This window comes from Lampetra fluviatilis, chromosome 35 (genome assembly GCF_964198595.1).
Source record: "Lampetra fluviatilis chromosome 35, kcLamFluv1.1, whole genome shotgun sequence".
Classification (NCBI taxonomy): domain Eukaryota; kingdom Metazoa; phylum Chordata; class Hyperoartia; order Petromyzontiformes; family Petromyzontidae; genus Lampetra; species Lampetra fluviatilis.
In genome coordinates, this window is record NC_136309.1 from 3448881 (window position 1) to 3461001 (window position 12121).

A 12121-nucleotide genomic window follows, 5' to 3' on the forward strand; every position below is an offset into this window, starting at 1 on the left:
AAACTGTGTAAAACATTATTCATCTGCTCATTTATTTTTTGACTTATATTCTCCACATTTAAGACATATCTATTTTTTTTCTTACAAACTGTGTTAAACATTATTCATCTGCTCATTTATTTTTCGACTTATATTCTCCACATCTCAGACATATCTATTTTTTTCTTACAAACTGTGTAAAACATTATTCATCTGCTCATTTATTTTTCGACTTATATTCTCCACATTTAAGACATATCTATTTTTTTTCTTACAAACTGTGTAAAACATTATTCATCTGCTCATTTATTTTTTGACTTATATTCTCCACATTTAAGACATATCTATTTTTTTTCTTACAAACTTTGTTAAACATTATTCATCTGCTCATTTATTTTCTTACTTCGTCACACATCGTCACATTTGTGACGATGTGTGACGAAGGGGGGGGGGGTTTGAGAAATGTGACGTCACATCAAAATGTGCAACTTTAAATAAATATAGAATTGTTATAACAACACTAATTGTTATAACAACACTCCTACAACATCAGAGTGCAGCGCCACATTAAACACGCACTACAATGGCAATAGTTTAAAGCGATTTGAAGCACGTTTTATTTTCAAAATGGAAATATGGTTTTTGGGGGGGGGGGAGCAGAGCTTTGTGACGTCATATTTAAAGGGAGGGGGGCGTCTGACTTTTTGTGACGCCGTGTGACGAAGGGGGGGGGAGGGGTCAAAAATCGTCCAAAATCGCGTGACGTCATTTATGGACGGCCCCTAAGTAGGGGAGGAAGTATAAGTCCTCTGCACGCAGGGAAGTCCGTAGCGACCGGCACATCGGCACAGGTAAGCGGGCGTCAGATCAACAGCTGTCAACCCCGATGGCTTCACCCCGTGTTCTTAGTGTGTGCTGGCAAGTCGAGGGTTTCACGGACGAACAAGCACGCACATTTGATTGTGTTTCTCTCCTTGTGATGGGGACTTTGTAGGATTAACCTTGGGATTTATAAGGGAGACGCGGTTATCAATAAGGTCTCAATTGTTCCGTAATAAGGGCGCTGATAAGGGGCTGGCAGGTATGCACAGCTACAGTAAGCAGAGTAGCACACACGCATAACCACTGTACTGTACCTAAACATCAACACACACGCATAACCAAAAAAAACAAAGATCCCCCGTATAGCCTTAACAGGCTGTAGGGGCAAGTGCTGTTAGCGAGCACCTATGAAGGCTGGCACGGCACACGAGGGGGTGAGTGGCCAACACCACGCCCGGCCGCCTTTGTCTCCCCAGTGGCGATGTTTACACACCGCAGCAGGTACTCATTTGAGGCTGAGTCGACCTAGGGGAGGCCCAGGGCCGGTTCAGATAATCGTTACTGGTGTTGGCCGTGAACAGGCAATCGAACCCGGGTCACCAGGTTCGTAGCGCAGCGCGCTATCCACTACACTACCACACACACATCAACACACACAAACATCAACACACACGCATAAGCACTGCGCACACACACACATCAACACACATACATAACCACATCACACACACGCATAACTACAGCACTGCACACACACACATCAACACACATACATAACCACATCACACACATCAACACACAGACATAACCACTGCACACACACACACACATCAACACACAGACATAACCACATCACACACACACACATCAACACACAGACATAACCACAGCACACACACATCAACACACAGACATAACCACATCACACACACACATCAACACACAGACATAACCACTGCACACACACATCAACACACAGGCATAACCACTGCACACACACACACATCAACACACAGACATAACCACTGCACACACACATCAACACACAGGCATAACCACAGCACACACACACACATCAACACACAGACATAACCACTGCACACACACATCAACACACAGGCATAACCACAGCACACACACACACATCAACACACAGACATAACCACTGCACACACACATCAACACACAGGCATAACCACAGCACACACACACATCAACACACAGACATAACTACAACACACACACACATCAACACACAGGCATAACCACAGCACACACACATCAACACACAGACATAACCACATCACACACACACACATCAACACACAGACATAACCACTGCACACACACATCAACACACAGGCATAACCACATCACACACACACATCAACACACAGACATAACCACTGCACACACACATCAACACACAGGCATAACCACATCACACACACACATCAACACACAGACATAACCACTGCACACACACATCAACACACAGGCATAACCACAGCACACACACACACATCAACACACAGACATAACCACTGCACACACACATCAACACACAGGCATAACCACAGCACACACACACACATCAACACACAGACATAACCACTGCACACACACATCAACACACAGGCATAACCACAGCACACACACACACATCAACACACAGACATAACCACTGCACACACACATCAACACACAGGCATAACCACAGCACACACACACATCAACACACAGACATAACTACAACACACACACACATCAACACACAGGCATAACCACAGCACACACACACACATCAACACACAGACATAACCACTGCACACACACAAACATCAACACACAGACATAACCACTGCACACACACAAACATCAACACACAGACATAACCACAGCACACACACATCAACACACAGACATAACCACTGCACACACACATCAACACACAGGCATAACCACAGCACACACACACACATCAACACACAGACATAACCACTGCACACACACATCAACACACAGGCATAACCACTGCACACACACACACATCAACACACAGACATAACCACTGCACACACACATCAACACACAGGCATAACCACAGCACACACACACACATCAACACACAGACATAACCACTGCACACACACATCAACACACAGGCATAACCACAGCACACACACACACATCAACACACAGACATAACCACTGCACACACACATCAACACACAGGCATAACCACAGCACACACACACATCAACACACAGACATAACTACAACACACACACACATCAACACACAGGCATAACCACAGCACACACACATCAACACACAGACATAACCACATCACACACACACACATCAACACACAGACATAACCACTGCACACACACATCAACACACAGGCATAACCACATCACACACACACACATCAACACACAGACATAACCACTGCACACACACATCAACACACAGGCATAACCACATCACACACACACATCAACACACAGACATAACCACTGCACACACACATCAACACACAGGCATAACCACAGCACACACACACACATCAACACACAGACATAACCACTGCACACACACATCAACACACAGGCATAACCACAGCACACACACACACATCAACACACAGACATAACCACTGCACACACACATCAACACACAGGCATAACCACAGCACACACACACACATCAACACACAGACATAACCACTGCACACACACATCAACACACAGGCATAACCACAGCACACACACACATCAACACACAGACATAACTACAACACACACACACATCAACACACAGGCATAACCTCAGCACACACACACACATCAACACACAGACATAACCACTGCACACACACAAACATCAACACACAGACATAACCACTGCACACACACAAACATCAACACACAGACATAACCACAGCACACACACACACATCAACACACAGACATAACCACTGCACACACACACATCAACACACACGCATAACCACAGCACACACACACATCAACACACAGACATAACCACAGCACACACATACATCAACACACACGCATAACCACTGCACACACACACATCAACACACATCAACACACACGCATAACCACAGCACTGCACACACACACATCAACACGACAGGGCACAGATGCATAACAAACATCAGCACACGGGTAGACACACTACAAAGCCTGTACACACGTACAGCCACCCACAGCACTGCACACCTAGGCAGTAATTATCAGAGGTGGGACAAAGTCATTGTTATGCAAGTCCAAGTCGAGTCGCAAGTCATCAAATTCATGACTCGAGTCTGACTCGAGTCCAAGTCACATGACTCGAGTCCACATCTCATAGGTGGGACAAAGTCATTGTTATGCAAGTCCAAGTCGAGTCGCAAGTCATCAAATTCATGACTCGAGTCTGACTCGAGTCCAAGTCACATGACTCGAGTCCACATCTCATAGGTGGGACAAAGTCATTGTTATGCAAGTCCAAGTCGAGTCGCAAGTCATCAAATTCATGACTCGAGTCTGACTCGAGTCCAAGTCACATGACTCGAGTCCACATCTCATAGGTGGGACAAAGTCATTGTTATGCAAGTCCAAGTCGAGTCGCAAGTCATCAAATTCATGACTCGAGTCTGACTCGAGTCCAAGTCACATGACTCGAGTCCACATCTCATAGGTGGGACAAAGTCATTGTTATGCAAGTCCAAGTCGAGTCGCAAGTCATCAAATTCATGACTCGAGTCTGACTCGAGTCCAAGTCACATGACTCGAGTCCACATCTCATAGGTGGGACAAAGTCATTGTTATGCAAGTCCAAGTCGAGTCGCAAGTCATCAAATTCATGACTCGAGTCTGACTCGAGTCCAAGTCACATGACTCGAGTCCACATCTCATAGGTGGGACAAAGTCATTGTTATGCAAGTCCAAGTCGAGTCGCAAGTCATCAAATTCATGACTCGAGTCTGACTCGAGTCCAAGTCACATGACTCGAGTCCACATCTCATAGGTGGGACAAAGTCATTGTTATGCAAGTCCAAGTCGAGTCGCAAGTCATCAAATTCATGACTCGAGTCTGACTCGAGTCCAAGTCACATGACTCGAGTCCACATCTCATAGGTGGGACAAAGTCATTGTTATGCAAGTCCAAGTCGAGTCGCAAGTCATCAAATTCATGACTCGAGTCTGACTCGAGTCCAAGTCACATGACTCGAGTCCACATCTCATAGGTGGGACAAAGTCATTGTTATGCAAGTCCAAGTCGAGTCGCAAGTCATCAAATTCATGACTCGAGTCTGACTCGAGTCCAAGTCACATGACTCGAGTCCACACCTCTGGTAATTATTATAATATATATTGGGGGGGGGCACATCCCCCCCCCCATAATATTCAAATATGCTCAAAATGCCCCCCTCCCCCAATATATTGCTATAAAATAGATTTCTGTTCATGTGATTGTGGTTATGGTTGTATTTTATTAATCCCTAATCTCTGCCATTACATACATTGAAACAAGAAAAGGTAAAAAAAGAAAAAAACAGAGCCATGTAATACAATACACTATTAAACATTATTGTAAAAAAAAATCCATCCTACGTGTTAGTTAATTTTTTTTTTATTTTAGGCAGGAAATTCTTTTCAAATTTAAACATTTTTTTCTGGGGGGGGAGGGGGGGACCCCCAGACCTTCTGGAAGTTTTGCCCCCCCCCCAATGTTGACTCGATGGCGAAGGACTTGCTGCACACACGTACACACATCAACACTACAGACACACACACACACATGACAAAACAGTGGCACACGGGCACAAAGACAAAGATCCCCCGTATAGCCTTAACAGACTGTTGGGACAAGTGCTGTTAGCGAGTAGCAGCACCTATGAAGGCCGGAACGGCACACGAGGAATTGGGTGGCCAACAAGCACGCCCGGCCGCCTTTGTCTCCCCAGTGGCGATGTTTACGCACCGCACCGGGTAACCCATTTGAGGCTGAGTCTACCTAGGGGAGGCCCAGAACCGGTTCAGATAATCGTCATTTGGGGACCGTCCATAAATGATGTCACGCACCTGGGGGCGGGGGGGGTCAGACATTTGTGACCATGTGTGACGAGGGGGGGGTTTGAGAAATGTGACGTCACATCAAAATGCGCAACTTTAAATAAATATAGACAACACGTTCTACTTAATTAAATAGATTTTTTGATAAATGTTTTCTCCTACAACATCAGAGTGCAGCGCCACATGAAATACGCACTACAATGACAATAATTGAAAGCGATTTGAAGCCTGTTTTATATTTTTTTTGGGGGGGGTGGGGCAGAGCTTTGTGACGTCAGATTTGAGGGGGGGGGTCTGACTTTTTGTGACGCCGTGTGACGAGGGGGGGGGTTAAAAAATCCTCCAAAATCGCGTGACGTCATTTATGGACGGCCCCTTGGCGTTGGCCGTGAGCGGGAATCGGCCTCCGGGTTCGGAGCGCGGCACGCTAACCGCTACACTACCGCTCCCCACGTACACACACACACAGAGGGACCTGTTCACCTACTAACCACCATTCATCGTTGACTGTGTGCACCCCAGGTAGGGAGGTTTCTGCAGTGAAGGAGGCAAAAAACAAAAGCCATGGGTGACCCGTGGTTATGGGGCCTCTCCGCCGAAACGTGGGTCCTCATCGTCACGCTGCTGGGTCTCACAGCCACGTGAGTCTTGCGTCTTCTTTGCGATGCTGTTCGGACGCATGGGAAGTGCAGTACAACGTCTTCTTGGTTCTTTCGGTAAAGTCACGTAGAAGGGAAATAATAAAATAATAAAAATACAACATGATAAAATAATTCTCACGACGTTTCGGCCACAATGCAAGCAGCCGTCCTCAGGTGAAAAACAGGTCTGTCGGAAAGACAGACAAACAGCGTCAGACGCTGTCTTTCCGACAGACCTGTTCTTCACCTGAGGACGGCTGCTTGCATTGTGGCCGAAACGTCGTGAGAATTATTTTATTATGTTTTTATTATTTTATTATTTCCCTTCTACGTGACTTTACCGAAAGAACCAAGAAGGTGAATCCCTGCAGTCACGAAAGCTTTAAATCGAAATGTAGCACAACGGTTGGTTACGCGCACTGCGCACACGTTGTTTCTCAGCGACGGACAATGCCGGTCGGAACGATCTCATGATTTTAGTTTTGCTTCTTGGGGAGATATTTTAACTCTATGGGAACCTCATTTGCCAGTAAAAATATGATAATTGGTTCTTTACCCTTCTATCTGGCAACAAAAAGGTGTCAGTTTTGTTGCCAGATAGAAGGGTAAAGAACCAATTATCATGAGATATTTTAAATTCTTGTTGCGTTATAAACGAGCGCAGTGCTGACTGAACGTACATACGTGTGCGTTGCTTGAGTTTACTATGCGGGTGGCATGTCCATAATCGCACGCACTCCTAGAGCTTATCTTAATTGCCCATTTATGAAGGAGGTGTGGCCCCATGGGCAAAACCCTGACAGCTTATCAACCGCAGCAGCCTACAACACTTGTTTTATGCCCGTTAGTTGCCAATGCAAGTGCTTAATCCTCTGACTCAGACTTTATTATTCCAGCCTGTGAGGCCAATTATTGAGCCATAAGCAGCTTTGTTGCAAGGATGGCCACCGCCAAAAACCCATGAGCGGTGGCGGCAATTACAGGAAATCATTGCAGGGTGGGAATATGCAAACTAAACAAATCCAGGCTCGAACCTGCTTTGCTGTCGAGATCTGATTAGGGCAGGGGTCGGCAACCTACGACTCCGGAGCCGCATGCGGCTCTTTACGGGCTGCTTCTTGACGATATGTACATGAGTACAGTATGTACTCAGATGCATTGCGGCTCTTGAAATACTGAATTTTGTACCGAATTGGAAAGAAATGGCTCTTCTTGTTATTTTGGTTGCCGTGCCCTGGATTAGGCTGTGTGCGAATTCCGGGTGATTCGATTCCAGGCGGGTGTCCTTTGCAAAGTTGTTTTGCGGTGTCATTTCTTTTTGCCACAGCCCTGCCTTCGTTTCAACTGTTGTCGTTGTTTCGCTCTCTCTTTCTCTCATCTGCAGATATGCAATGTGGCCCTACAGTTTCTTCAAACGGCTCAATATACCTACGCCCAGACCATATCCTTTCATTGGCACCTTCCTTGAGTACAGAAAGGTAATTGTAACATTGAAACGAGAAATAATACGTAAAGGTTTTTTGTTTGGGTTAGATCGCGTAAATATGAATGTGTCGTTAAACCCGACACAGACAAATTAGTAAGGTTTCGATTTAAAGCTTTCGTGACTGCAGGGATTCATCTTCTTGGTTCTTTCGGTAAAGTTACGTAAAAGGGAGATAATAAAATAATAAAAATCAAACATAATAAAATAATACAATTCTCACAACGTTTCGGCCACAACGCAAGCAGCCGTCCTCAGGTGAAGAACAGGTCTGTCGGAAAGACAGCGTCTGAATGAACACTGCCAAGCTTGGCAGCGTATATTTAAGCTGGGTTAGGGGGGGGGAAGAGCGCCTTGACAAAGGAATTTGCGTATCAACAGAGTAATTTTGCATATTTATGGAAAATGCAAATATGGGATTAGTCACTACTTGTGGAATGCGTAGGAGCATTATGTAGGATGTAGGATTAGCAGCAATAATTATCTCCCTTCTACGTGACTTTACCGAAAAAACCAAGCAGACTAGTAAGGTTTGTCACGTTAACAAAACGTGCCAATTAGTTTCTAGGGAAGTAATAAAATAATAAAAATAAAACATAATAAAATCATTCTAACGACGTTTCGGCCACAACGCAAGCAGCCGTCCTCAGGTGAAGACCAGGTCTGTCGGGGAGACAGCGTCTGAATGACGCTGTGGCCGAAACGTCGTGAGAATTATTTTAATGTTTTATTTTTATTATTTTATTACTTCCCTTCTACGTGAGTTTACCGAAAGAACCAAGAAGATGAATCCCTGCAGTCACGAAAGCTTTAAATCGAAAATTAGTTTCTACTTCAGCGCAACGGTTTGTGTTGGGAAGTAAACCCACAGCATTTGTAATTCGAGTGCCGTGACGGCACGCCGGTGATTACAACAGCCACCTTCATGTCGAGATTTGCCAGAATTATGAAAAATGCTGCTTCAGTCTTAAATGGACGTAAGTCAGAGGTCGCAAATGGGTTTTGATTCCTTACCCGTACCCGTACCCGGCCGCACCAGGGTCGCAAACAGGTATCCGTACCCGTACCCGGCCGGGTACGGGTAGGGTACGGGTATCGGGTACCTGATTGCGACCTCTGGGATGAAGCCATGTTGCAGGCACGGGTGGGTTGATTCTAGGAACTTGAATTGTGAGAAGAGACAAGACGTTGGGAAATGAGTGACAAACGGTGACTCACCGGTGACTCACGGCCTACCCGTACCCGTACCCAGCCGCACCAGGGTCGCAAACGGGTACCCGTACCCTACCCGATACCCGGCTACCCGTACCCAGCCGGGTATCGGGTAGGGTACGGGTACAGGTACCCGATACCCGTACCCGTACCCGGCCGCACCAGCGTCGCAAACGGGTACCCGTACCCGGCCGGGTACGGGTAGCCGGGTATCGGGTAGGGTACGGGTATCGGGTACCCGGTTGCGACCTCCGACGTAAGTGTAGTAAATCATATCGTCTTCACGGTTTACCTCTCGCCGTATTACCGCGGCGGCGTCGACACTTTGATGGCGTGTGTTTCATTCTTTCTTACGCCGACAGGGCTGGTTCAAATTTGACATGGAGTGCCGGGAGAAATTCGGGAAGATTTGGGGGTGAGTTTTTTCTTACTTTTAAAGCACACAACCACTGGCCCGCGTGTATAGAATACTCCATTCCGATGTGCGTATACGTGTGTGTGGGTCTTTAAACTGCACTGCATTTACAAAACAGACCTCAAACCACAAGCACTGTAGAACTATTAAAATCTGAACTTTAGTTTTTTAAATCCTTTATATTAAGTTCACTTGCTTGCTTGCTTGCGCGCTTACGACCGTGCAAATCTTTCGGTCGTTTTTTAACCCACTTCCCGTAATCCAATCGAGCTGACATTTTGCACACAGACTCGTTGTGCGTGACAATTTATTTTCGTGAAAACATTTTTCCAAAATTTTCCACTTTTTAGGAAAAAAAAATTAATATTTCATTTAAAATATCAATGTGATAAAAATGAAACTCTTACTCAAGAAAAACAGAAATGAATAATAAAATATAACCGATGCCACGCATATAAAGGATTTATAGTGAAAAACTTTGTTTTTACGGGTTAATTTTTTTACCAGGTGAGGTCCACTGAGCTGCTATTTCACTCTTTTCAGAAGGAACCTGGCTATCACTAATACTAGCTCAGCGGAGTGGCTTATCATCACGTGAATTTTTATCGCAGCCAATCACTCGAAACGCACGATTCTAAATGTAGAGGGGGAAAACCCGGAGGACCCGGAGAAAAATCCACGCGACCACGAGGAGAACTTGCAAACTCTAAATATACAGCAGGCGTTCGGGTCGGGATTGAAACCACGACCTCCTGTATACCAGGCGAAGTAGTTAACATCTCGCAATGCCTCTGTAGTGTAAAGTTCATCGTACTGGACTTGCAATCCGGAGGTCACCAGTTCGATTCGATCTCCCGGCACGACGGTTGAATCGACGGTGCAAGCTTCTTAGACCTCCCCGCCTCGGTACGCACACACAGAGCAGTGTACAGTATGTGGGTTACACCACACTTAGTTATCGATTGTCAGGTCACGTGTGGTGGGGTAAAGTGTGGGTGCTCCCACCTCCTCCAAAGCGTCTGGCCAACGTGGAAGAGTAGGCCAAACACACCCTCTGGACTAGCAGGGCTCTCCAGGGCTCCCACTAGTCGAGGCTCTTCTGCCAGCTGTGCCATGAGCAAAGTAACTGCGGGACTCCACCTTTGCACTCTTTACTGCACGTTTATTGTCAAAGCGAACACGTGTTGGGTGGGGTAGGAAGGGAGCGGGTCAGCAACAGCCACCTCCAACCTTTGGACGGGAGGGCAAGACTTTTTTTTCTGCGAACTTCAATTAATGACCTTCATGGGACCCCATTGTGCCTTGATTAGGGTCCTCCTCGGCTACAAGGCATGATTGCTTTGCTCACGTAATTTCAAAATCGTTCCCATGCCCCCCCGCTCAAGGCAACCATGCTTCTTTGCTGTGATAGAACAGGACCGCATTGTCGCAAATTCAGAGTGGAAATCCACCGTTCGCACCGCTGTGTATGTAATGAGTCTTGTGCGGAGCGGCATGTGGCTGGCATGATATATGGCCCGCTGTGTGGTTTCATTCAAACGCTTTTCAAATCAATATTCTACTGTACCCATGTTCAATGCAGACCCGGCCGTGCGCACGCAAGTGCAGCGGCTGGCCAAATCGCCTGCTCATGTCATACTAATGCGACAAGAAACGGTCAATATTCATGCCTTTTACTTAACACGAAATAAAATGCTGTCAGTTGGAAAAGGGAACAGCTGTAAAAAAATAAAATAAAAATCCTTGGCTAAGCACTTTATTTCAATGTTTTTTTTTTTACAGGATTTACGACGGCAGGTCTCCGGTGCTGATGGTGGCTGACCCAAGCCTCTACAAGACCATCCTGGTCAAAGACTGCTACAGCACCTTCACCAATCGCAGGGTCAGGCTCAACATTCACGTGCAGAGTTCATAACAAAAAAAAAATCTACGGCATTTCTGGGAGGTCATATTCTTGGTTCTTTCGGTAAAGTCACGTAGAAGGGAAATAATTAAATAATAATAAAATTTACACGATCAAATAACAGTCTCACGACGTTTCGGCCACAACACAAGCAGCCGTCCTCAGGTGAAGAACAGAGCTGCCGGAAAGACAGCGTCTCAAGCTTTAAATCGAAATATTTCTGGGAGGCTCAACGACCAGGAATCAGAATCTGAATGTTCATACTGGAGGAATCCTATGAGCTGTAAAGCTCTTTATCTCACAAATGAGTTATGAGCCAGTGGGGGGGGGGGGGGCAGTGGGGGGGGGGAAAGGGGGCTTTGATATCAGAAGGAACATTGATCAGAGTGGGCATTTGTATCAGAAAGTTCTGTACCTTTTCGCTGCGACTTTCACGTGCGAACACAAGCACAGGGCTTAATCTCTCCAATAATATTTTCCGGGTCGCTGGGAGGCTGGAGTAGTCCAAGAGATGGCACGTGAAAATCTAAAACGAAGCTATTTTTATTTTACAAACGTAAGGCCCATTGAGCTACA

The 12121-nt window shown here is 45.9% G+C and overlaps 1 protein-coding gene across 1 annotated transcript in view; it reads left to right on the forward strand.

Moving 5' to 3' along the window:
• The first annotated feature begins 726 nt into the window (after window positions 1-726).
• LOC144944522 (cytochrome P450 3A56-like) overlaps window positions 727-12121 on the forward strand; it is a 30027-nt gene continuing 18632 nt past the window's right edge. The window contains exons 1-5 of the mRNA XM_078872745.1: window positions 727-830; window positions 6414-6532; window positions 7917-8010; window positions 9590-9642; window positions 11425-11524. Coding sequence (XP_078728871.1) covers window positions 6456-6532; window positions 7917-8010; window positions 9590-9642; window positions 11425-11524 — 324 coding nt within the window. The 5' untranslated portion in view covers window positions 727-830; window positions 6414-6455. The remainder of the gene's footprint in view (window positions 831-6413; window positions 6533-7916; window positions 8011-9589; window positions 9643-11424; window positions 11525-12121) is intronic.